The 26,802-nt window shown below is 51.9% G+C and overlaps 2 protein-coding genes across 3 annotated transcripts in view; one reads left to right on the plus strand and one right to left on the minus strand.

Moving 5' to 3' along the window:
- Positions 1 to 15,532, minus strand: cdk2 (cyclin-dependent kinase 2). 2 transcript variants are annotated; one of them, XM_007909996.2, is made up of 7 exons: positions 15,342 to 15,532; positions 11,083 to 11,160; positions 10,438 to 10,558; positions 9,957 to 10,127; positions 8,992 to 9,108; positions 1,630 to 1,833; positions 1 to 530 (listed from the first exon to the last, which is right to left on the minus strand). In XM_007909996.2, the coding sequence occupies exons 1-7, from the start codon at positions 15,455 to 15,457 to the stop codon at positions 426 to 428; spliced, it is 912 nt and encodes a 303-aa protein (XP_007908187.1). In that variant the 5' UTR covers positions 15,458 to 15,532; the 3' UTR covers positions 1 to 425. The 2 variants fall into 2 exon arrangements, with proteins under 2 accessions (XP_007908187.1, XP_007908188.1); XM_007909997.2 differs by having other exon boundaries at positions 9,007 to 9,108; positions 15,342 to 15,531.
- Positions 8,755 to 26,802, plus strand: part of pmela (premelanosome protein a) — a 26,262-nt gene continuing 8,214 nt past the window's right edge. Inside the window, exons 1-3 of the mRNA XM_042344143.1 lie at positions 8,755 to 8,778; positions 23,064 to 23,232; positions 25,937 to 26,071. Coding sequence (XP_042200077.1) covers positions 23,166 to 23,232; positions 25,937 to 26,071 — 202 coding nt within the window. The 5' untranslated portion in view covers positions 8,755 to 8,778; positions 23,064 to 23,165. The remainder of the gene's footprint in view (positions 8,779 to 23,063; positions 23,233 to 25,936; positions 26,072 to 26,802) is intronic.

Genomic DNA, 26,802 nt, shown 5'->3' on the forward strand with positions numbered 1-26,802 from the left:
ACTCCACACTCCCTCCCTCTCTCTCTCTCTCTCCCCCCCGCCCCCCTCTTCCCGGCAACATCCAACTTCATGGAAGTCAGGAATTAGGCTGGAATCAGAGATAGATAGAGAGAGAGAGAGAGAGAGAGAAAGAGAGGCCCCCCCCCCACCGTCATGAGGACGATTCTCAGGGGAATTAAATCTCTAACAACATGTCTCCATTTGACGAGGAAACAAATACTCATGATTAAAACAAATTACTTATTTCTTTACAAAACTTTAAGCTCCATCCCCACTAACATGTGGATTTCTGACCCTACACTGTGGGGGGGGAAGGGGGGGAAAGGAATTCGAGGCTGCGCCAGAGTAGAGAGAGGTGCCATTTCCCTCAAGTTCCCCTCGGGCTGACAAAGAGCAGGTCACGGGTTCCGGGCTTGGGTTTGGCTTCAGACGCGGAGATGAGGAATCGCTGTGGTGACGTCCTGGAAGAAGAGGTGGGAAATGGCGGTCTTCGCTGAGACGCGCTCCGTTGGGTCGTACAGGAGCATTTGCTGCAGGAAAAGAGGAATTACTGGGATCAGCCACCAGCCAGGGCCGAACATCAGCGACAACAACAATAATAACAATCACAATAATAATAATCCTTCATTTGATATAGCGATTTATCACAATGTTGAGACGTCTCAAAGCGCTTCACAGGATACACTGTAAAGTGAATTGACTATATATTTTGTGGGCGAAACGCGGCAGCCAATTGCGCACAGCAACGTCCCACAAACAGCCGTGGGTTGAACGGACCAATTTATTATTATTATTATTTTGGGGAAAGAATCAAAAAATGAAGCAGAGCGAGTGTAGAGAGTGAGTGTAACTGTGTGTGTGTGTGAGTCAGAATATATATATATTTGGGTGTGTGTACGCAGGGAGTGTGGTGAGGGTGTGTGTATATAGTATAAATATAATGCGTAATATAATAATAATCCTTGCATTTGACACAGCGCCTTAACACATCATTGAGACGTCTCAAAGTGCTTCATGGAATATATGATAAAGTGCAGTGACTGTGTATTTTGTGGGTGAAACGTGGCAGCCAATCGCGCACAGCAGCGTCCCCACAAACAGTGTGCGATCAGTATTATTTTGGGGGATTGTGAGCCAGGACCCCGGGAGAACAACTCCTTCCTCTTTTCGAACAGCGCCGCGGGATCTTTAACGTCCACCTGAACAGGCAGACGGGGAGCTCGGTTTAACACCTCATCCAAAGGACGGCGTCTCCGACCACAGACAGACGGCAGCCCCTCCACCTCCCAAACCCCCACACCTCGCGTCAGCCCAGACTGTGTGAGTTCAATGTCAGTGTATCGGTAACTTCTGGCTACAGTGGTTTAGCTACAGGTTACACCAGTTATGGAGCAGAGTGAGTGAGTGTGTGAATGTGTGTGTGCGAGTGAGGGTGTGTCTGTGTGTGTGTGAGAGTGAGTGTGTGTGAGAGTGAGTGTGAGAGTGAGTGAGTGTGTGTGTGTGAGAGTGTGTGTGTGTATAGAGTAACTATGTGTGATGTGAAACACCCCCCACCTCCCACCACCGTTCCCCCCCAAAATCCGCAGCCATTAAGTAGATCAACCCCCACCCCCCGGCCCCGGAACTCACCGCCAGCAGGTCCCTGCCCCCCTCTCCCAGGGGAGGCACCACTTTGCTCAGCTCCTGCCGGCTCCACCTGGGGAACGTGTGTTTGTAATCCGGCATCGCGCTCACACCCGGCCACACCCCCTCATCCGGAGTTCCCAGTGTCCGGAATATACGGAAAAGCTGATCGATCTCGGAGTCTCCAGGGAACAAGGCCCTCCTGGTGATCTGCGAGAGAGTGAGTGTGTGTGAGAGAGAGAGAGATATTGTGAGAAAGAGCGAGAATGTGAGAGAAAGCAAGAGTGTGAGAGAGCAAGAGTGTGAGAGAGCGAGAGTGTGAGAGAGAGCGAGTGTGAGAGAGCGCGAGAGTGTGAGAGAGCGAGAGTATGAGAGAGCGAGAGTGTGAGAGAGCGAGAGTGTGAGAGAGCGAGAGTGTGAGAGAGCGAGAGTGTGAGAGAGAGAGCGAGAGTGTGAGAGAGCGAGAGTGTGAGAGAGAGAGCGAGTGTGAGAGAGAGCGAGTGTGAGAGCGAGAGTGTGAGAGAGAGCGAGAGTGTGAGAGAGAGCGAGTGTGAGAGACAGCGAGTGTGAGAGAGAGCGAGTGTGAGAGAGAGCGAGTGTGAGAGCGAGAGTATGAGTGAGAGTGTGAGAGAGAGCGAGAGTGTGAGAGAGAGCGAGAGTGTGAGAGAGAGTGAGAGTGTGAGAGAGAGCGAGTGTGAGAGAGAGCGAGAGTGTGAGAGAGAGAGTGTGAGAGAGCGAGTGTGAGAGCGAGAGTGTGAGAGAGCGAGTGTGAGAGAGAGCGAGTGTGAGAGAGAGTGTGAGAGCGAGTGTGAGAGAGCGAATGTGAGAGAGCGAGTGTGAGAGTGTGAGAGCGAGTGTGAGAGAGTGAATGTGAGTGTGAGAGCGAGTGTGAGAGAGCGAATGTGTGAGAGAGCGAGTGTGAGTGTGAGAGCGAGCGAGAGTGTGAGAGAGCGAGAGTGTGAGAGAGCGAGAGTGTGAGAGAGAGCGAGAGTGTGAGAGAGAGTGTGAGACAGCGAGAGTGTGAGAGCGAGTGTGAGAGAGAGCGAGAGTGTGAGAGCGAAAGTGTGAGAGAGCGAAAGTGTGAGAGAGCGAGTGTGAGAGAGAGAGGGAGTGTGAGAGAGAGAGAGGGAGTCTGAGAGAGAGCGAGAGTGTAAGAGAGCGAGAGTGTGAGATAGAGCGAGAGTGTGTGAGAGAGAGAGTGTGTGTGTGTGTGAGAGAGAGCGAGAGATAGAAACTTTACAGAAAAATCCTGTGTAACATTCCGAGACACACCCCCCACCCGGTCGTGAGGATTGTTATTGCCGTCCTTCGGATGAGACGTTAAACCTCACTCCCCGTCTGCCCACTCAGATGGACATTAAAGATTCCGCGGTGCTATTTGATCAGAGTAGGGAATTTCTCTCTCTTTCTCTGTCTCTCTCTCTCTCTCTGTCTCTCTCTGTGTCTCTCTCGCCCCCGTGGCGTCCTGGCCGACAATCCCCCAAATAAAAATAAATTATAAATCCAGTCACTCAATACACGACTGTTTGCAGGCAATCGGCTGCTGCGTTTCACCCACAAAACACAGTCACTACACTTTACAATATATCCTGTGAAGCGCTTTGATATAGTGCCTTATCATGACGCGATAAGCCGCTGTATCAAATGTAAGGATATTATTAATATTATTATAAAAAATAATTCACGGTAAGTGCAGATTTGTCAATAACCACTCAGTTACCACATCAACAAATGAGATTTAGCCCCAAGTTGGGGGCTGGGATCAGTGGGGTGGAGGGCAGGGAGGGTGGGGGTAGGAGGGTGACCGAAGGCACGGTCAAAGAGGAGGGTCTTGAAACCGGACTTGAAGGAGGCGAGAGAGGGGGCGAGGCGGAGGGATGGAGTTCCAGATGGTGGGGGCGGAGAGGTTGAAGGCCCGATCACTGATGGTGGGGCAGGCGGGGGACGTGGAGCAGGATGGAGCTCACTGAGGGGAGGGAGCGGGCGGGTCAACAAGGCAGGTTAGCACGTCACAGAGAATCATAAAATTAATTATACAGCACAGAAGGAGTGTCTGTGCTGCTCTTTGAAAAGAAAACCCCACTCCCCCGCTCTCTCCCCATAGCCCTGACCAACCCCACTCCCCCGCTCTCTCCCCATAGCCCTGCAAACGTGTCCTCCCCAAATAATTATCTACTTCTCTCTTAAAAGTTATTATCGAATCGGCTTCCACCGGCCTTTCAGGCAATGCATTCCAGATCAATGCATTCCAACAACTCGAGATGTGTGAGGAGTCTTTGTGTGTGTGGGGAGGCAGAGTCTGTGTGTATGGGTGTGTGTGTGTGGGGGTGTGTGTGTGTGTTTGTGGGGAGGGAGAGTCTGTGTGGGGTGTGTGTGTGCGGGGGGAGAGTCTGTGTGTGTATTTGGGGGGCGATGGAGGGTCTGTTTGTGTGTGTGGGGGGGGGGATGGAGGATCTGTGTGTGTGTGTGTGTGTGTGGAGGGGAGGGGGGATGGAGGGTCTGTGTGTGTGTGGTGTGTGTGTGTGTGTGGAGGGGAGGGGGATGGAGGGTCTGTGTGTGTGTGGTGTGTGTGTGTGTGGAGGGGAGGGGGGATGGAGGGTCTGTGTGTGTGTGTGTGTGTGTGTGTGGAGGGGAGGGGGGATGGAGGGTCTGTGTGTGTGTGTGTGTGTGTGTGTGTGTGTGGAGGGGAGGGGGGATGGAGGGTCTGTGTGTGTGTGTATGCGTGTGTGTGTGTGGAGGGGAGGGGGGATGGAGGGTCTGTGTGTGTGTGTGTGTGTGTGGAGGGGAGGGGGGATGGAGGGTCTGTGTGTGTGTGTGGGGGAAACAATCAGGAGGGATAGGAAGGAGCGAGGCTGAGGAGAGATCACTGAACTACACTACACAGTGAGATCATGTGAAGCGCTGAGGGGCCTGTGGTGATGAGGCGGTGGCTCAGAGCCAGGGTTACTGTGTGATGCCTGGGCGGCTGAACCCGGGAGGAATGTGGCCCCTGGGTGACCAGGTCAACCACAGCCGTTACATCATGAGGCCAATCGCGCCGTGAGGAACAGTACAGTGATTGAGAGCGGCTTCAGAGCCTCTCTGTTCAGACTTGGATGTTTTATGCTCCTCACACGGCCCTGTGATCACAATCACCAGCACAAGATCCCAGAGACGCCTGCTCGGAATTCCTCCCCGCGGGGTGTGCGTGTGTGTGGGGAGGGTGGAGGGATGTATGCTGGGGGAGGTCTGTGTAGGGTGTGTGTGAGGGGGGGAGGGTTTGTGGAGGGGGTCTGTGTGGTGTGTGTGTGGGAGTTGTCTGTGTGTGTGTGTGGGGGTGTCTGTGTGGGGGTGGGGGGTGTTTGCGGGGGTGGGGGGGGGTGTCTGTGTGTGTGGGGGGGGGTGCGGAGGGGGTCTGTGTGGGAGGTGTGGGGATCTGTGTGTGAGGGTGGGGGGGACAATTAAAATAAAAACCTTCAGAACCAACTATGGGAGAAGCAACAGGAGATAATAATAATCATCCTTGCATTTGACACAGCACCTTATTACCTCGTTGACATGTCTCAAAGCACTTCACAGGATATACTGTAAACTGTAGTGACTGTGTATTTTATGGGTACATGGGAACAGGAGGAGGCCATTCAGCCCCTCGATTTTGAGTCTGTTCCACCATTCTATAAATTCACGGCTGATCTGTACCTCAACTCCAATTACCCGCCTTTGCCCCACTGCTTTTCTCACTGCTCCATGTATATTTGTCCTGTCCGCTTCCTCCACTTAGCGGGCTCCAGCCTGCTCCAGGTCACCCTCCCCTTCCCCCCGCCCGGCCCAGCCTTCCTCACCATCACCGTCGGGCCTTCAGCCTCTCTGCCCCCACCTTTTGGAACTCCATCCCTCAGTTCTTTCTCCTCGCCCCCTCTCTCTCCTCCTTCAAGACCCATCTCTTCGACCTCACCTACGATCACCCTCCTACCCCCCACCCTCCCTGCCCTCCACCCCCTCCTGATCCCAACCCCCGGCTCGGGTCCAAATCCCTAACCCTCCAGAGCCTTGGGACGTCCTCCCGACCTGACAAGGCGCGGCATCAAACACACGGAATATTATTATTATATCAACAACAACTTGCATTTACCCAGCGCCCCCTCACACAGGGCAGCGTCCCACAGCTTGACAGTGGCAAAGCACAACACCAAGCAGGGGGGGAGGGGGAGGTGACCATAGGCACTGGCCAAATAGGAAGGTCCTCAGACAAGAACTGCAGATGGGGAAGGAGGGGGCGGATATCTATGGAGAGGTCACATAACCAGCCACAGGTTGGCAACTTGGGAGGGAAAGTAAGAGAGAGAGAGGGGGGGAGAGAGAGAGAGGTGGTGGGGGGAGAGAGAGAGAGGTGAGAGAGGGAGAGGGTGAGAGAGGGAGAGAGATGGGGAGGGTGTGAGAGAGAGTGGGAGCATGAGAAAGAGAGAGGGAGGGTGAGAGAGAGAGAGGAAGGCGGAGAGAGAGAGGGAGGGAGGGGGAGTGGGGGAGAGAGAGGGAGGGTGAGAGAGAGAGAGGAAGGCGGAGAGAGAGAGGGAGGGAGGGGGAGTGGGGGAGAGAGAGGGAGGGTGAGAGAGAGAGAGGAAGGCGGAGAGAGAGAGGGAGGGAGGGGGAGTGGGGGAGAGAGAGGGCGGGTGAGAGAGAGAGGGAGAGAGTGAGGAAGGATGAGAGAGTGTGGGTGGGAGAGAGAGAGAGAGAGAGAGAGGAGGGATGGGGACGTGCCACCGAAAAATACAGATGAAGGAGCCCCCACTCTGGGGCACGTTATTGCAGCTACAACAACTTGGATTTATATAGTGCACTTCACACCGGACGGCGTCTCAGAGCGCTTTACAGTAATGGATCCTGGGGCCGAGCCAGAAGGAGGGGGAGGGGCCATGGGGAGGGGAAGGGGCCATGGGGAGGGGAAGGCACGGCCTCCGAGGGTGGAGCGGATTACTCGGGGGACGAGGAGGAGACCAGACCCAGAGGAACAAAGGCAACGGGTACTGTTTTGAGGAGAGAGGAGGTCAGAGAGGTCGGGGGGTGCAGAGGAGTGGAGGGACTTGAAGACCAGAGTGAGGATCTTGAAGTGGATCCTCTCTGGGTCAGGAGCCGGTGCAGTCTGGCAGCTCCTCCTAAACCACGAGGCTGATGCCCCCCTCTCCCCCCCCACCACCGCCCCCAATCACACAACAACAACGCACTTATCCAGCGCTCTCCACGCAGGGCAGCGTCTCAGAGCTTAACAGTGGCGGAGCCTGACTCCAAGCCGGTGGGGGAGGGGGGCGAACAGGAAGGTTTTCAGGCTGGACTTGAAAAAGAGGAGACAGAGAGGGATTGAGGGAGCGTGTGCCAGAGTTTGGGGGTGTAGTGGCTGAAAGCGTGACCTCCAATGTTGGGGCGGAGGGTGTGAGGGATGAGCAGGAGCCGGGGGGCCAGTGGTGGATTGGGGAGTGAGGAGGTCGGAGAGGGAGGAAGGGAGAGAGGGGTCAGAGAGTGAGGGGATTTGAACACGAGAGTGAGAGGATCTTGAAGTGGATGTGTTGGCTGATGGGGAGCCAGGGGAGTCAGGGCCAGAGCTGGGGAGATGTGGGTGTGGAGTCTGTTGGGGTCAGTATGTGGGCGGCAGAGTCTGAATGAGCTGATCTTGTGAATGGTGGCGCTGGGGAGACCGGCGAGGAGAGGGTTGGAGGAATCCAGGCGGGAGGTGACAAACACACACACGAGGGTTTCAGCTACACTTGGAGTAAAGTAAGGTCGGAGGCAGGAAATGTGGCGGAGGTGGAAGAAGGCAGTTTCTAGTCAGGGACCGGATGTGGGGAAGGACAGTTTGGGGTCGAACAGCACGCCTCGGTTGCGCACTGGTTCAGTGAATCTGAGGGAGAGCCCAGGGAGGTTGAGGAGTTTAGATCCGCAGCAGTGAAGATTTTGACGGGAGTCAAGGAGTATGGGTTCCAGCTTGTACGTATTCAGCTGCAGAAAGTTTACACTCATCCAGGCCCTGATGTCTGCCAGACAAGCTGATAGAACATCAGGACCTGCAGTTGGTGCTGGAGACAAAAGTAGATTTGTGTGTCATCCTCAAACATGTGGAAGTTTACCCCGTGTCTACCAATGACATGGCCCAGAGGGAGCATAGAGATAAGGAAAAGAAGAGGCTAAGGATGGAGCCCTGGGGTACCCCGCAGGTGACCGGGTGGGGGCGGGAGGAGAAACCATTTGCTGAGATGTAATGGAGGCGGTTGGTGAAGTAGGACTCAAACCATGCGATGAGGGAGGAGAGGTGGTGGAGGAGGATGGCTTGGTCGACTCGTCGAACGCTGCAGAGAGATCCAAGAGGACGAGGAGGCAGTGGGAGCCCTGGTCACAGATAGAGAGGACGTTGTTTGTGACTTTGACAAGCGCTGTCTCTGTGCTGTGGGCAGTCGGGGCGAAAACCAGACTGCAGCGGCTCGAGGAGGGAGTGGAGGGAGAGGTGTGACCGAAGTTGACCGGTAAGATTGCATTCCAGGACTTTGTCAAGGAAGGGCAAGGTTGGAGATGGGATGGTCGTGTGAGAGATTAGAGAGATCGAGGGTAGGGTTTGAGGAGGGGGTGATGACAGCAGTTTTCAGGGGGAGTGGAACAGAGCCTGAGGAGAGACTGGTTGACCATGTCAGAGGAGGGGGAGTTGAGTGACCAGCAGCTGTGTGGGGAGGGGGTCAAGGCAGCAGGTGGTGAACTTCATCTGGGTAATTGTGGTTAAGGGAGAGGAGGGAGAGATGGGGGCAAAGGAGTGTAAGGAGTGGGGAGTGGTAGGAGCTGTGGCAGAGAGGGAAGGCGATGTGGATGGTCTGGGTGGGGTGGAAGAAGACATGGGCTGGGTGAGGGGGGGGGTGAGGAGGACGATGCAGCCAAGGGGATATTTTTAATTGTTGAGGTGAACAAGTCTAGGACCTCTTTACACTTGGTGTTTAATGTGAGGATGGAAGGGGCTTGAGGGGGCGCACGGAGGAGGTGATGAATGGTGGAAAACAGCATCTTTAGATTGTTGTTTGCCTCCAGGATGACTTTGGAGTAAGAGTCAGTTGTGGGTGAGAAGAGGCGGTGGGTGTGGAGGTGCTCGAGCCACAGCTGCCGGTGAATCGTGAGGCCGGATTCCTGCCATCTGCGCTCGAGGTGTGTGTGTTGTTGTACCAGGGGAGGTGGGGGGTGGGGGGGTGGAAACAACCCTGGATTTCAGGAGAGCCAGGAATTGAAGGTTTTGGGGAGACAGTCATTCAGCAGCTTGACGGCTACATCAGGATCACTGCGGGTAACACACACACATGTGTAAAAGATAAGACACGTAAGGCAGAGGATGGACAGGGCCTATCACACAGCAGCACTGACTTTGGAATGTGTTACCATTTCTGCGAAGATACAGCCCAGGCTCCAGATGTCCACAGCCGTGGAGTAGTATTTACATCCCAGGAGGATCTCAGGGGCTCGATACCACAGGGTGACAACCTGCAGACACACACATATGGCAATCATACACATACACACATGGCGATCAGACGCACACACACGTGGCGATCAGACACACACACACACACACACGGCGATCAGACACACACACACGGCGATCAGACACACACACATGGCAATCAGACACACACACACACGGCGATCAGACACACACGATGATCAGACACACACACGTGGCGATCAGACACACACACATGACGATCAGACACACACACACATGGCGATCAGACACACACACGTGGCGATCAGACACACACACGTGGCGATCAGACACACACACGTGGCGATCAGACATACACACATGGCGATCAGACACACACAATGGCGATCAGACACACACACATGGCGATCAGACACACACACACATGGCGAACAGACACACACACATGACGATTAGACACACACATGGCGATCAGACACACACACACATGGCGATCAGACACGCACACACACACACAAACATGGAGATCAGACACACACACGGCAATCAGTATAAAATCAATGCAATCAATAATCCAGGCTGTGTTGGTGTCGATGGTAAACGAATCGCGGGAAATGAAGTTCTTCTGCGCCGGATTCGACAGATCAAGACAAGGTTTCCCGCGATTCAATACAGCCGCTGTGTGCGGGAGCAATGGAGCCTGGAGGAGCGTGAGCCGAGTTAGAAGATGATTAATACGATCAGCGCAGAGAAATCTAAGTGGTTTTGAGGGTGGGGGGTGGGGGGGCTATCCCAGTGTCGCTGCTACTCTCGAGTCTCTCTCTCTCTTCATGCGCTGACACACCGACACTGACAGGGAATGAGCTGCTGATTCCTGGCTCCTAACCTCGTGGGTGTAGGTCCGGACAGGAACGCCAAAGGCTCGGGCCAGCCCGAAGTCGGCCAGTTTGATAGCACCGTCCGCGTTGATCAGCAGGTTCTGGGGCTTCAGGTCACGGTGAAGCACCCGGTGAGAGTGACAGAAAGCCAGGCCCTGCAACAGCTGGTACAGGTAGCTCTGCCAGAGAGGGAGAGAGAGAAAGAGAGTGTGTGAGAGAGAGAGGGAGGGAGAGAGGGAGAGCGAGAGCACGTGAGCAGGAGAACGAGAGTGCAGGAGTGTACAAGAGCGAGCGGCCGCGAGAGAGTGAGTGAGAAAATGTGTGTGAGAGAGAATGGAGACCAGTGTGAGAATAGTGAGAGAGAGAATGAGAAAAGATTGTGAAAATAGAAAGAATAGAGAGTGTGAGAATAGAGAGGAAAGTGAGGGAGGGAGAGAGAGGCGGGGGAGAGGGGGGAAGAATGGAGCCCCACTTCCCGCAGACTGGTACCTTCACGAGGGGCAGGGGGATCCCACCCACTGACGAGACATCCATGAACTTCTTGAGGTCCTGGTGCAGGAACTCGAAGACGAGGTACAGTTTGTTCTCGGTGTGGATCACGTCTAGTAACCTGCGGGGGTTGGGGGGCGCGGGGGGGAGGGAAATGGGGACACACAGAGAGGTCAGCTCACACAGCAGCCCACCTTCCCTGCTCGCCTCCCCTCCTGATCCCAACCCCCAGCTCAGATGTAAATCCTTGACTGTTCAGAGCCTTGGGACATCCTCCCGACACAATACCAAGCAGAGAGGTCCCTCGCTGGACAAGCAGCAGGAAGCTTGCCAGACAGCGCTCTCAACAAGCAAACTGAGGGGGGTGTAGTGTTTAAACCACAGCAGTTACCCCAACGCCCACTGTGCCCAATCCTGCCTGGGCTCAGAGAGTCAGGGTGTGTCTCTCTACGGGACTCAATTCCAAAGATTAATTCTCCTGGCATTTGACCCAACGTCTCAAAGCGCTTCACATGCTATACTGTAAAGTGTAGTGACTGTGTATTTTGTGGGCGAAACGCAGCAGCCAATTGCGCACAGCAGCGTCCCACAAACAGCTGTGGATTGAGGGACCAGTTTTTTATTTCTTTAGGGAGGTTGGCTTACTTGACGATGTTGGGGTGACTGAGCTCTTTGAGGAGAGAGATTTCCCGGATGGCGGTGCTCGGGACACCTTCCGTCTCCCTGAGAGAGAAGATTAGAGACAATCAGACACATTGTACTGCACAGGAATAACAACAAACATAGCCATATTTATCATAATAATCATAATCCTTACATATGACAATAGCGCCCACAGCTCTGAAATGTCTCAAAAGGACATCACTGGGATATTGCTGTCAAGTGTAGTGACTGTGCATTTTGAAGGCAACATACAATGACGTCCCACTACATTATCCCAAAATTCTGCCCCTCCCCCCAGATATAAATTGGTTGCTCACTTCATGGCTGATCGTGGTACGTTGCTGTGCGAAAATTGGCTGCTGCTTTCACCCAAAAAACACACAATGACTACACCTGTCAGCAGTTGGGGCTCTGTTCGTGGTCCCTCCTCTTCAACGCCTACATGCTCCCTCTTGGTGACATCATCCACAGACATGGGGTCAACTTCCAAATTTAAGGGATGACACCCAACTCTCCTTCTCTGCAAACTATGCAAACTCACTGCTTGTCGCCCCCCCCCAACTCCTCCCTCCACAGGCTGCAGATCATCCAGAACTCTGCAGTCCGTGTCCTCTCCCGCACCAAACTCCGTGACCCTATCGCTCCCATCCTCACCCGACTCCACCGGCTTCCCACCACACAGAGGATATAGTTCAAGATCCTGGTCCTCACCTTCAAAGCCCTCCATGGTCTTGCTCCCCCCGACCCCTCCGACCTCCTAACCCCCTACCAACCAGATCGCTCCCTCCGCTCAGCGGGCTCCGGCCTGCTTCACGTCCCCCACCTCGCTTGCCCCACTATCGGCGGGAGGGCCTTCCGCCACTCTGCCCCCACCCTCTGGAACTCCATTCCATAGGCCTTCCATCTCGCTCCCTCCCTCATCACATTCAAGACCCATCTCAAAACGCTCCTCTTCAACTGTGCCTTCGATCTCCCTGCTTCCCCCCTCCCCGACCCTGACCTCGATCCCCAGCTCGGGTCCGAAACTCTGTCTGTCCAGCGCCTTGGGACGTCTTCCTGACGTGAAAGGTGCTTTACACATGTCATTTTGTTGTTGTTGGTATATCAAATGCCAGTATTATTACTTATCCTCTGAAGTACTGAGTAGTTAGGGGCTGTGTCAGTGACAGGATTATTAATCTCTGCGTTTGATGTGGTGTGTGGTCAGTACAGAGTCAGGGCCTCAGACTGAGTCTGTGTGAGAGAGAGAGAGAAAGAGGAGTGTGCGCGCGCAGGGAGAAAGTGTGTGTGTGTGTGAGAGCGTAAGAGAGAGCATGTGAGTGGGTGTAGAGAAAGTGTGAGTGTGTAAGAGAGAAAGAGTGTGTGTGAGCAGGGAGAACAAAATAAGAAGTGCTGGGAGCCAAAACTTTAAGTTGCATTAATAAAAAAGCAGTTGATAGGAAAGTGGCGGTGATGAGAGACTGGGCTAGACCATAATCCAACATCTAAACAGTTTGCTGGTGACAGACAGAAAGATCTCACCTGTCCAGTATATATTATATATACTGTATATATTATTGAAAAATTTGCAAGGATATGGGGAAACAGTGGGGAAGTGGGACTCATTGGATAGCTATTCAAAAGAGCCAGCGCAGACACGATTGGCCGATGGCCTCCTTCTGTGCTGTAATATTCTATGATTCTATGATAATAATAACAATAGTCCTCGCATTTGATGTGGTGCCTTATCATGTCTTTGAGACGTCTCAAAGCACTTCACGGGATATTCTGTAAAATGAATTGACTGTATATTTTGTAAGCGATTTCCAATCCGTACCTATAAATACACGCACACACAGTGTGTACACATACACACACACTGTGTACACACACACAGTGTATGTATATACATATATATGATACATGTTGATAGGAAATATATACTATATATGGTACAGTACACACACACAAACACATCTACATACACACACATACACACCTAAATATACACACAGCACACACACATACAGTATATATAGTACACACATATACCCACCTATATATATATAGTACACACACCAACAGTGTATATATAATATATATACATGTCGACCACTCTATCCTCATCCACCGCCTCTCCTCTCACCTCAACCTTCACGGTTCTGTCCTTGACCGGTTCAGATTGTACCTCTCACCCCCCCCCGCGTCATCTCCACAAACGGCTTCTCCAGCCCCCGCACCGTCTCGTGCGGCGTTCCTCAGGGCTCTGTCCTTGTCTCCTCTTCAACATCTATAGCCTCCCTCTTGGTGACATCATCCGCAGACATGGGGTCAACTTCCACATGTAAGGGATGACCCCCACCTCTTCCTCTCGGCCTCCCCCCTCGACTCCAGGACCCACTGCTGTCCTGACACAATGTCTGTCAGACGTCAAGTCCTGGATGAGAGCCAACTTTCTTCAGTTGAATGTCAACCAGACCGAGGCTTCTGATTGGCTCCCGTCAGCGCCTCCTCACCTCAGGCGCTGACAGCGTCACCATCCATGGGGCTCACTCCCCCTCACTGAGCCAGTCCCAAACCTTGGGGTCTTGTTTGACCCTCAACTATCCTTTCTACCCCACATCTGTGCCATGACCCGCTCTGCCTTCCCCACCTCCCCAACCTCGCCCGGCTCCGACACTGTCTCACACCGCACCCCCCGAGACCCTCACACACACCTTCATTGCATCGAGGCTCGACTATACAAACTCACTGCTTGTCGGCCCCCAACTCCTCCCTCCACTGACTGCAGCTCATCCAGAACTAACTCTGCAGCCCATGTCCTCTCCCGCACTATCATCCCCATCCTCACCCGACTCCACTGGCTTCCCATCACACAGAGGATACAGTTCAAAATCCTGGTCCTCACTTTCAAAGCCCTCCATGGTCTTGCTCCCTCCGACCTCTGTGACCTCCTAACCCCCTACCATCCTGCTCGCTCCCTCCGCTCAGCGGGCTCCGGAATCGATGGCCCCACTATCGGCGGGAGGGCCTTCTGCCACTCTGCCCCCACCTTCTGGAACTCCATCCCACAGTCCCTCCGCCTCACCCCCTCCGTTGCCACCTTCAAGATCCATTTCAAGACCCTCCTCTTCAACTGTGCCTTCGACCTCCCTGCTTCCTCCCCTGCCCCCCACTCTCCCCGACCCACAGCTCAGGTCTGTAACTCTGTCTGTCCAGCACCTTGGGACATCCTCTCGACGTGAAAGGTGCTGCACACATGTAATTTTGTTGTTGTACATACACACCTATATATACACACAGTACACACACATACAATATATACATATAGTACACATGCATACACAGTATATATATAATACAAACATACATATATAGTATATAAAGTACACACACATACACAGTATATATAGTACACACATACATATACAGTGTATATAGCACGCACACATATACGGTATACACAGTATATATAGCACACACATATAGATTATATGTAGTACACACAAGCATACGGTATATATAGTACACACAAATATACAGTATATAGCACACACACATACTGTATATATAGCACATACACATACTGTATATACAGTATACACACATATACAGTATATATAGCACATATACATATGTGGTATATATAGTACACACACACGTACAGTGTATATAGTACACGCACACATACGGTATATATAGTACACACACATATACAGTACATATAGTACACACACATATACATATAGTACATACACACACACACACAAGTATATGTAGTACACACACATATACAGTATATACACTACACATATATAGTATATATAGTAATCAAACATACAGTATATATAGTACACACACATACAGTATATAGTACACATATATACAGTATATAAAGTACACACACACACATACGGCATACATAGTACACACATACATATACAGTATATAATACACAAACATACACATACAGTATATATAGCACATACACATATACGGTATATATAGTACACACATATACAGTATATAGTACACACAAACAAAAGTATATGTAGTACACACACACATGTACAGTATGTGCAGTACACACATGTACAGTATGTGCGGTACACACATGTACAGTATGTGCGGTACACACATGTACAGTATGTGCGGTACACACATGTACAGTATGTGCGGTACACACATGTACAGTATGTGCGGTACACACATGTACAGTATGTGCGGTACACACATGTACAGTATGTACACGGGACACTCACGTATCGAGGCGGATTTTCTTGAGCGCCACCACTTCCCCTGTGAGTTTGTTTCTGGCTTTATACACCACTCCATAAGTGCCCTCTCCGATCTTCTCCACCTTCTGGAAGTTCTCCATCCTCCCCCTCCCCTCCCCTCCCCTCCCCTCCCCTCCGGGCAGGCAGCCTCCCGGGAACTCGGCACTGGCGGGTCCCGGGGACGGGGTCACGGGTTCCGGGGTCACGGGGTCCCGGGGACGGGGTCACGGGTTCCGGGGTCACGGGGTCCCGGGGACGGGGTCACGGGTTCCGGGGTCACGGGGTCCCGGGGACGGGGTCACGGGTGGAGTTGGCGGGTGAATGGCGACAGTGGTCACTGTGTTTCTGGCGGTGCCTTTCCCGCGCTCTGGCCCCGGAGCCCCGCCCCTCGCCGCCTATTGGCCGGAAACTGTGGGCGGGACAACCGTCAGCCCCGCCCCCTGTGCCCTGACACAGACACTGACACACAGACACTGAGACACAGACAGACACTGAGACACTGATACACTGAGACACAGACACTGACACACAGACACTGAGACACAGACAGACACTGATACACTGAGACACAGACACTGACACACAGACACTGAGACACAGACAGACACTGAGACACTGATACACTGAGACACAGACACTGACACACAGACACTGAGACACAGACAGACACCGAGACACTGAGACACAGACACTGACACACAGACACTGAGACACAGACAGACACCGAGACACTGATACACTGAGACACAGACAGACACTGAGACACTGAGACACTGAGACACAGACACTGACACACAGACACTGAGACACAGACAGACACCGAGACACTGATACACTGACACACAGACACTGAGACACACAGACACTGACACACAGACACTGAGACACAGACACTGAGACACAGACAGACACTGACACACAGACACTGAGACACAGACACTGAGACACAGACAGACACTGACACTGAGACACAGACAGACACTGACACTGAGACACAGACAGACACTGAGACACTGATACACTGAGACACAGACACTGACACACAGACACTGAGACACAGACACTGAGACACAGACAGACACCGAGACACTGAGACACTGATACACTGAGACACAGACACTGAGACACTGACACTGAGACACAGACAGACACCGAGACACTGAGACACTGATACACTGAGACACAGACAGACACCGAGACACTGAGACACAGACACTGACACACAGACAGACACTGACACACAGACACTGAGACACAGACACCAAGACACTGAGACACAGACAGACACCGAGACACTGAGACACAGACAGACACCGAGACACTGAGACTGAGACACTGATACACTGAGACACAGACAGACACTGAGACACTGACACTGAGACACAGACAGACACTGAGACACAGACAGACACCGAGACACTGAGACTGAGACACTGAGACACAGACAGACACTGAGACACAGACAGACACCGAGACACTGAGACTGAGACACTGAGACTGAGACACAGACAGACACTGAGAGACTGAGACACAGACAGACACTGACACACAGACACTGGGACACAGACAGACTGAGACACAGACAGACACTGAGACAGACAGACAGACATACACACACAGACACTGACACACAGACACTGAGACACAGACAGACACTGAGACTGAGACACATACACTGAGACTGAGACACAGACAGACATACACACACAGACACTGAGACACACAGAGACAGACAGACATACACACAGAGACACACAGATACAGACAGACATACACACAGACACAAAGACACACAGACATACATACACAGACACTGAGACACAGACAGACACTGAGAGACTGAGACACAGACAGACACTGAGACTGAGACACAGACAGACACTGAGACAACAACAACAACAACAAGATTCCATTTATAAAGCACCTTTCACGTCGGGAGGACGTCCCGAGGCGCTGCATAGTTGGGTCATGACCCGAGCATTGGGGGGAAATGGTCAGGGTGAGGGGAGGGAAGGGAGGGAGCGAGGAGGGGGGGAAATGGTCAGGGTGAGGGGAGGGAAGGGAGTGAGGAGGGGGGGATGGTCAGGGTGAGGGGAGGGAAGGGAGGGAGCGAGGAGGGGGAAGAGAGTCGAGAGCGGAGCTGAAGGCTGAAGGTCAAAGAGAAAGGTCTTGAGACCAGCCTTGAAGGAGGAAAGGGAGGAAGCGGCGAAGGCACTGGGGATGGAGTTCCAGAGCCACTGAGACTGAGACACAGACAGACATACACACACAGACACTGAGACACACAGAGACAGACAGACAGACATACACACAGAGACACCCAGATACAGACAGACATACAAACAGACACAAAGACACACACATACACAGACACTGAGACACAGACACTGAGACACAGACAGACAGACATACACACACAGACACTGAGACACACAGAGACAGACAGACATACACAGACACTGAGACAGACAGACAGAGACACACAGATACAGACATACACAAAGACACACAGATACAGACAGACATACATACACAGACACTGAGACACACAGACATATATACACACAGAGACACACACAGACTGAGACACACAGAGACATACACACACATATACATACATAGAGATATACATCCATATACACTCACAGACATGCATACACACAGACAGACACACACACACACACACACATACAGATACATTAAACAGAGAGAGAGACATTTTTCTTGGTCAGACGGAGTCTGGTTCATTTGGAATCCCATCACCGTTGCTTAAGACTCTCCAAACCCCACGTACATATGGAAACCCCAGAGATAGATAGTTATTGGAAGGTTATAATAATAATAATAGTCCTTGCATTTGATACAGTGCTTTTCACGTCGGGAGGACGTCCCAAAGCGCTTCACAGAATATACACTGCAGTCCCGGAGACCCTCACACATTACATCAAGGCTCGACTATGCAAACTCACTGCTTGTCGGCGCCTCCCCAACTCCTCCCTCCACAGGCTGCAGATCATCCAGAACTCTGCAGCCCGTGTCCTCTCCCGCACCAGACTCCGTGACCCTATCACCCCCATCCTCGCCCGACTCCACCGGCTTCCCATCACACAGCGGATACAGTTCAAGATCCTGGTCCACACCTTCAAAGCCCTCTATGGCTTTACTCCCCCCGACCTCTGTGACCTCCTAACCCCCTACCCACCTGCTCGCTCCCTCCGCTCAGTGGGCTCTGTCCTGCTTCACGTCCCCCGCCTCGCTCTCCCCACTATCGGCGGGTGGGCTTTCCACCACTCCGCCCCCACCCTCTGGAGCTCCATCCCGCAGTCCCTCCGCCTCACCCCTCCCTCACCACATTCAAGACCCATCTCAAGACGCTCCTCTTCAACCGTGCTTTTGATCTTCCTGCCTCCCCCGCGCCCTCCCCAACCCCGACCCCCAGCTCTGGTCTGTAACTCTGTCTGTCCAGCGCCTTGGGACATCCTCCCGATGTGAAAGGCGCTGTACACATGTAATGTTGTTTTGTTGCTTAACATCTAATAATAATAATAATAATAATCGTTGCATTTGATATAGCGCTGTTCACGTCGGGAGGACGTCCCAAAGCGCTTCACAGAACACACTGTAAAGTGAATTGACTGTATATTTGTGGGCGAACGCGGCAGCCAATTGCACACAGCAATGTCCCACAAACAGTCGTAGATTGAAAATGACCAATTTATTATTGTTTTGGTTTTGGAGGGATTATTATTAGGCTCTGTGTGGAGTAACAACAACAACAAGATTCCATTTATAAAGCGCCTTTCACGTCAGGAGGACGTCCCAAGGCGCTGCACAGTTGGGTCATGACCCGAGCATTGGGGGGAAATGGTCAGGGTGAGGGGAGGGAAGGGAGGGAGCGAGGAGGGGGTAGAGAGGCGAGAGTGGAGCTGAAGGCTGAAGGTCAAAGAGAAAGGTCTTGAGACCGGCCTTGAAGGAGGAAAGGGAGGAAGCGGCGAAGGCACTGGGGGATGGAGTTCCAGAGCCTCGGGGCTGAGAGGCTGAAGGCCCGGTCATCGATGGTAGGGCGGTTGGGGCGGGGGACGTGGAGCAGACCGGAGCCAGAGGAACGGAGGGTACGGGCAGGTAGGTAGGGGGATAGTAGGTCGGAGAGGTAGGAGGGAGCGAGGCCGTGAATGGCCTTGTAGGTGAGGATGAGGATCTTGAAATCAATCCTCTGGGGGATGGGGAGCCAGTGGAGGCGAGCGAGGGTGGGAGTGATGTGGTCCCGAAGCCTGGTGCGGGACAGTACACGAGCTGCAGAGTAAGGAAACTTGCCCGAGGTTTCGCCCTCTGCCTGGAATTGAACTCAGGTCTCTCACTTGCAAAGCGAGTGCTCTAACCACTGAGCTACAGACAGAGAAAGAGACACACAACAACACATAAACAAAGAGACACAGACAGACATAAATAGAGAGCGACACACACACATACCTACATACAGGCACACAGAGAGTCACACCCACACACACAGGACACGGAGCTCAACTCAGTGCAACTTGAATGTCAGAGAGAAGGATTATTACTATTATCTGAGAAACTCTGTGGTCAGAGGGCGGACAGAGGGGGAGAGAGGGCCGAGGGTTTGGGGCAGTGAAGGGGTTTGTAGCGATCACTGGCATTAACATGAGCAGCTCATTAGAGGAAAGGAACTCCCTAATCCTATGTTCACTGTAGTCTGTCTGATCTCCTGCCCAGTCTGTTACTCATGGTCACACCATTAAACATAAAAGCAGTAAGTCAGAACGTCCCCTCCCCGCCCAACCCGTGCCCCCTCTCAGCCCCACACACCCCCCGTCCTCGGGATGCCAGGAATACAGATCCACGCGGCGAGTTTGGGAAACTAAAGGGATGTTGAAAACTGTAATTTTTAATAATAATCGAGTCCGTGTGTCAGTGGCCCACACCACAGTCTCACTCTCAGAAACCTCTGTAAAGTCTGCACTGTCTGTCTGTGTGTGACTCTGTGTGTGACTGTGTGTGTGACTGTATGTGCTTTTGTGTGTGTGACTCTGTGTGTGTGACTGTGTGTGTGTATGTGTGTGTGAGACTGTGTGTGTGTGACTGTGTGTGTGAGACGCTATGTGTGTGTGTGACTGTGTGTGTGTGACTGTGTGTGTGAGACTCTGCCTGTGGGAGATTCTGTGTGACTGTGTGTAAGTGTGTGTGAGACTCTGTGTGTGTGCGACTGTGTGTTTGAGAGACTGTGTGTGTGTGTGTTTGTGTGTGACTGTGTGTGTGTGTTGCTATGTATGACTATGTATGTGTGTGTATGACTGTGTGTGTGTGAGACTGTGTATGACTATGTATGTGTGTGTATGACTGTGTGTGTGTGACTGTGTGTGTGTCCATTTGCCTGGCTATTGGGGAGGGAGGGGGGTGGGGGGTTAATGTGGCTCTGGGTACCCGGGCGGGGAGGGAAGGACCACTCTGGGGACGCGCTCGGTCGGTCCCTCTGTCCTCTCCAGTATGTGAGCGGCTAAATCAGGGACTTGTCTCTCCGCAAACTAACACCGACAATCTGCACCTCACACCTCGGCAGCGCCTCACACCACCTCTCAGCTCACAATGTTCTTCACAGCTTCCAAAATAACCCTCCACGAGGGGCACACGTGTGTGTGGGGGGGGGGGAGTGGTGTGTGTGTGTGGGGGGGGAGTGGTGTGGGGGGGGGAGTGGTGTATGGGGAGAGGGGGAGTGGTGTGTGTGTGGGGAGAGGGGGAGTGGTGTGTGGGGAGAGGGGGAGTGGTGTGTGTGGGGGGGGAGTGGTGTGGGGGGGGGGAGTGGTGTATGGGGAGAGGGGGAGTGGTGTGTGTGTGGGGAGAGGGGGAGTGGTGTGTGGGGAGAGGGGGAGTGGTGTGTGTGGGGGGGGGAGTGGTGTGTGTGGGGGGGGAGTGGTGTGTGTGGGGGGGGAGTGGTGTGTGTGAGGGTGAGTGGTGTGTGTGTGTGGGGGGGGGGAGTCGTGTGTGTGGGGGAGTGGTGTGTGTGTGGGGGGGGGGGAGTGGTGTGTGTGGGGGGGGAGTGGTGTGTGTGTGTGGGGAGGGGAGTGGTGTGTGTGGGGGGGGGAGTGGTGTGTGTATGGGGAGAGGGGGAGTGGTGTGTGTGTGGGGGGGGAGTGGTGTGTGTGTGTGTGGGGGGGGAGTGGTGTGTGTGTGTGGGGAGGGGAGTGGTGTGTGTGTGTGGGGGGGGAGTGGTGTGTGTATGGGGAGAGGGGGAGTGGTGTGTGTGTGGGGAGAGGGGGAGTGGTGTGTGTGAGTGTGGGGGGGGAGTGGTGTGTGTATGGGGAGAGGGGGAGTGGTGTGTGTGTGGGGGGGGAGTGGTGTGTGTGTGTGTGGGGGGGGAGTGGTGTGTGTATGGGGAGAGGGGGAGTGGTGTGTGTGTGTGGGGGGGGAGTGGTGTGTGTATGGGGAGAGGGGGAGTGGTGTGTGTGTGGGGGGGAGTGGTGTGTGTGTGTGGGGGGGGAGTGGTGTGTGTATGGGGAGAGGGGGAGTGGTGTGTGTGTGGGGAGAGGGGGAGTGGTGTGTGTGAGTGTGTTTTCACTGAGACACGAATCTCCGCTCACGTTCACTCCCCTTCCTCGCTCACTCTCCCTGACGCCTGTTGTCACTGTTCACTGTTCACCATCAGAGAGTGAAGGGAAGAGAGACGGAGGGCAGAGAACCGCAGCCGCTCACCATCAGCGACACAATCAATAACATCATATCATCAATCACATGGCTATCTATATCAGGGTCTGGGATCCCGTTGATGAACACCGTCAATTAGACCCCAATAACAAAGCTGGACAGAGGCCGGGGGGGGGGGAGTGAGATACATGGAACAGCTTCCTTTCTCGGGTGGGAGGCGGGAAGGGGCAGGGGCAGGGGCAGGGGGCAGGGGCAGGGCCAGGGGCAGGGGGCAGGGGCAGGGGGCAGGGGCAGGGGCAGGGGCAGGGCCAGGGGCAGGGGCAGGGGGCTCGGGTTGGGTGGGGGACCTGAACACCCAGGTTGTGGGGATGGCTCAAATGGGCTGAATCGCCTCCTTCTGCCCTGTGGGGTTCTGTGACTGGAGCATCTCAAAGCTTTCGGCTCAAACCGGTCGCTCACCTCACGGCTGTGGGGCTTCTGTGTCACCCACCAACACACAGTCACTACACTTGACAGAATGATTGTGAGGAGCTTTGAGACGCTTTGATTTCGCCCACAAAATACAGTCAATTCACTTGACAATGTATCCTGTGAAGCGCTTGGAGGCGCCTCAAAGACGTGATAAGGCGCGGTGTCAAATGCCAGGATTATTATTATTATTAACCCTCGCAGAGCCTGGGATACAGCCCGTGTTCTCAAATGCTTCCTCAGGGAAACGGCCGTCAAGTGACATTGACTGATTATTAATGATAATAATAATAATAGTTCCTCACATTTCATACAGCGGCTTTCACCACGTTAAGATGTCTCAGAGTGCCTGGCCGAATTCACTATAAGATGTAGAGACTGTGCAATAATAATAATAAAAATAATCCTTACATTTCAAGATGGCGTTTATTCTTCTTAATAATAATTATTATTATTATTACGACAAACAGGCAATCAAACAGGGAATAATAGCTCCGTGTCCAAGAGGCTGAGGCTGTTCTCTGATGTCACGAAGAGGTTGGGTTTCCATTAATCAGCGGGTTCCCACTTATTTAAAAGGTGCTGCTGCTTCAGGTCTGTTCTCTTCGTCTTTGAGTTGGATGAGAGCGCGAGACAGAGCGACAGAGAGAGAGACAGAGAGGGAGAGAAGAAAGAAGAAAAATGTGGAGCAGTTTACAACTAATCTCGGTGCTGATTGCCTGGGCTGGGGCTGGGGCTGTGTTGGCCGGTAAGTCTCTTACAATATTCACTCCAGTTCTGATCAATGTTATAATCGAGACATTTATATGCACGTTAGAGGTGCCAATATCAATGCCAGTTATTGTAATGGTTATTATTAGTGAATAATAATAATAATAACATAATCCTCACATTTGATACAGTGCCTTCCATGTCAGGAGGACACTGCAAAGTGTAGTGACTGTATGATTTGTGGGCAAACAAGGTAGCTAATTTGCCCACAAAGAAGCAAACAAAGTGAATTTCTCACTGGGAGAGAAACTCTCTTTTCTTTTCGAACAATGCCGTGGAATCTTTAATGTCCACCTGAACAGGCAGACGGGACCTCGGTTTATAATAATAAATAATAATAATAATCCTTGCATTCGATATAACCTTATCACTTTGTTGAAATGTCTCAAGCGCTTCACAGGTAAAGTACAGTAACTGTATATTTTGTTGGTGGAAACGGCAGCCAACCTCTCATTTGAAAGAGAAAACATGTAAGAGGTGTCTTAGTCTCTGGTCTAAAAGGAGGCCATTCGGTCCATCAAATTTATACTCAGAGTGAGTTGTCCATTCAATCCCCCTGCCCTGCCCTAACCCCAAACCTTCAATCCTTCACGTACCCGTTTACTTCACTCACTCATGAAGTTCACACCACATTCTGCAAATCAAGTTGTTGTAACATCGTATGGAGACGCACAGCACAGAATAGTGGTTGGACACTTGCCTCGCAGGATCTGGGTTTGATGCCCGGGCAGGAGTGAAACCTTAGGCAAGTTTCCTTACTCCACACACACGCCTCTGTTTACCTAGCGATAAGAAGGAACCTGGTTGGCCTTTGCAGGGGTAATAATCCCTTCGAAAAAAAGAAAAATTTGGTCACTCAATCCAAGACTGTTTGTGGGACGCTGCTGTGCACAATTGGTTGCCATGTTTCGCCCACAAAATATACAGTCACTCCACTTTACAGTATATTCTGCAAAACGCTTTGAGACGTCTGAATGATGTGATGAGGCGCTGTAAGAAATGCAAGAATTATAATGATGATGATGCAGTTTATAAGGTTTGGTGTTGATGATGGATTAACGTTCTCACAGCCCAGGGACTGAGCGTGTTTGTCAGTCAGTGCTGTTACACGTAAGTGCTGTACATTAATGAACGCTCTGCAGTTCAGACTGTTGCATTCACTCCGTTATGTACCGGAGATGTGCTGTTAGGCTCCTGAGGCAGGAACAGATGCTACACTCGGGAGCTGTCTGCACCACATTTACACTGTCACTTTCACAGCTCCAGAGACTGCAGGCGTCGGTGTGAACCACACACTGAGTTTATAAAATGACCCGTCTCAGTGCTGCAGGTTCCACCTCAGTCACAAGGCTGGTTGCTTTGTGGAGTCCTGTAGCTCAGTGGATAGAGCGCTCACCTCGCACACGAGAAGACCTGGGTTCGGTTCCCGAACAGGGTGAAACCTTAGGCAAGTTTCCTTACTCCACGCACCTCTGTTTACGCAGCACCTGGTTGTTAGTCGATTGGCGGATCAGTTTTCTGGGGGTAATAATCCCTTCAAAAAAAAATAATGTGGTTACTGAATCCGCGACTGTCTGTGGGACGCTGCTCTGCGCAATTGGCTGCTGCATTTCGCCCACAAAATATACAGTCAATTCACTTTACAGTGTGTCCTGTGAAGCGCTTTGAGACGTCTCAAAGATGTGATCAGGCGCTGTGTCAAATACAATCCTAATCCGGCTCCAGGGATTTTGCAGGGAATATTCCAACACTCAGTGTGCGTCCCTGTTTATTGAGGATCTGTGGACGTTCAGAAACAGTGAGAGAAAAGGCACACAGGGTTTTTTTGGCCAGTGCCCCCCCCATTAACCCTTCCTTCTCTGGCTGGGATTAGTTGCCTCAGCTGAGCGTCACATGAAAGCGATCATCTGAAGCTGTGAGGCAGGCATGTGATGGCAATGTGTGCGCAAGGAAGGAACCCTGTGGGGAGGCAGGGCATCACATGCCATCAGCACTGATGTTCCTTCAGGCAGAAATACCCCCAAACTGTGGGAACAAAGAGTTGTACAGCGAAAGAGAAAGGAACGGGCTGATTGTGAGCTTCCCTTTCACAACCAACCTCTCCTTCACCGACACAGACAAACAATAATAATCCTTGCATTTTGATTCAGCGCCTTATTACGTCTTCGAGACACCGTAAAGCGCTTCACTGAATAAATTATTGTGGGTGAAAACGCAGCAGCCAATAGTGCACAGCAGTGTCCCATGAATAATAATAATAATAATAATAATCCTTGCATTTGATATAGCGCTTTTCACGTCGGGAGGACGTCCCAAAGCGCTTCACAGAACACACTGTAAAGTGAATTGACTGTATATTTGTGGGCGAACGGCCACAGCCGTGAACAGCCGTGGATTGAGTGACCAAATTGTTATTTTTTTGGAGGGACTATTACCCTTGGAAAGCGATTTGCCAATCGACTAACAACCAGGTTCCTACTTACTGCTGGTAACCAGAGGGCTGTGGAGTAAGGAAACGATTCATGGGAGTGAGTCACTGTGAAGTGAGTGATTGTGTGTTTTTGTCTGTGAATCTCATTTAGAGGCGATGTATTTAGTGTAGGATGCCGTGTCCCTGGTGCCTTGTGTGGCTGCTCTCTCTTTTTCTCCAGGATAATAATAATAATATTTGTTATTATTAGGATCTCCTAATGATGGCCACAGGAGCAGGAAAGGGAATGTGTCTCCAGGCCGATTCCCTGGATCCAGGTCCTGGGATTCACACCTGTATCCTGACTGGAGCAGCGGAGACTGGAATCGCAGTGACTGCTGGAAAGGTAAGAGAGACCGAGAGACAATTCCTCATTCTGTGAAAATGATAATAATCTTTGCATTTGATGTAGCGCCTGATCACGTCATTGCAACGTCTCAAAGTGCTGCACAAGCTATACTGTAAAGTATGGTGACTGTGTATTTTTTTTGGGTGAAACATGGCAGCCAGTTTGCACTCAGCAGCGTCCCACACACAGCCAGGAGGGTAAGTGAGCCACCAATTTTATTTAGGGGGATTGAGTTCAATTCCCGGAAGAGGGCGAAACCTTGGGCAAGTTTCCTTACTCCACACAGAGCCTAATAATATTCCCTCCAAAACCCAAACAATAATAAATTGGTCATTTTCAATCTACGACTGTTCGTGGGACATTGCTGTGTGCAATTGGCTGCCGCGTTCGCCCACAAATATAGTCAATTCACTTTACAGTGTGTTCTGTGAAGCGCTTTGGGACGTCCTCCCGACGTGAAAAGCGCTATATCGAATGCAAGGATTATTATTATTATTATTATTATTTATTATTATTAGTATTATTAACCAAGACAACTGCAGCATTTCCTAGAAGTTTCTGCCTTATTTATGTGCTGATGTAACGTGTTTGATCGCTGCTCAGGAGCCTGTTTTAACTTCTGTTTATAATAATTGATAATAATAATCCTTTTATTTGACTTAGCGCCTTATCACGTGGTTGAGACACCTCAAAGCGCTTCACAAGACATACTGTACAATGCAGTGACT

Source organism: Callorhinchus milii, unplaced genomic scaffold (assembly GCF_018977255.1).
Source record: "Callorhinchus milii isolate IMCB2004 unplaced genomic scaffold, IMCB_Cmil_1.0 Scaffold27, whole genome shotgun sequence".
NCBI lineage: Eukaryota > Metazoa > Chordata > Chondrichthyes > Chimaeriformes > Callorhinchidae > Callorhinchus > Callorhinchus milii.

What these genes read in the sequence shown, in the direction of transcription:
- cdk2 (XM_007909996.2), bottom strand. Translation starts at nt 15,457, where the DNA reads ATGGAGAACTTCCAGAAGGTGGAGAAGATCGGAGAGGGCACTTATGGA. An exon ending in AGTCACCCCAACATCGTCAA is followed by an intron (nt 10,559 to 11,082) that starts GTAAGCCAACCT and finishes CAACCCCCGCAG; the next exon opens with GTTACTAGACGTGATCCACA. An exon ending in AAATGGTAACACATTCCAAA is followed by an intron (nt 1,834 to 8,991) that starts GTCAGTGCTGCT and finishes ACTCTCTCGCAG; the next exon opens with ATCACCAGGAGGGCCTTGTT.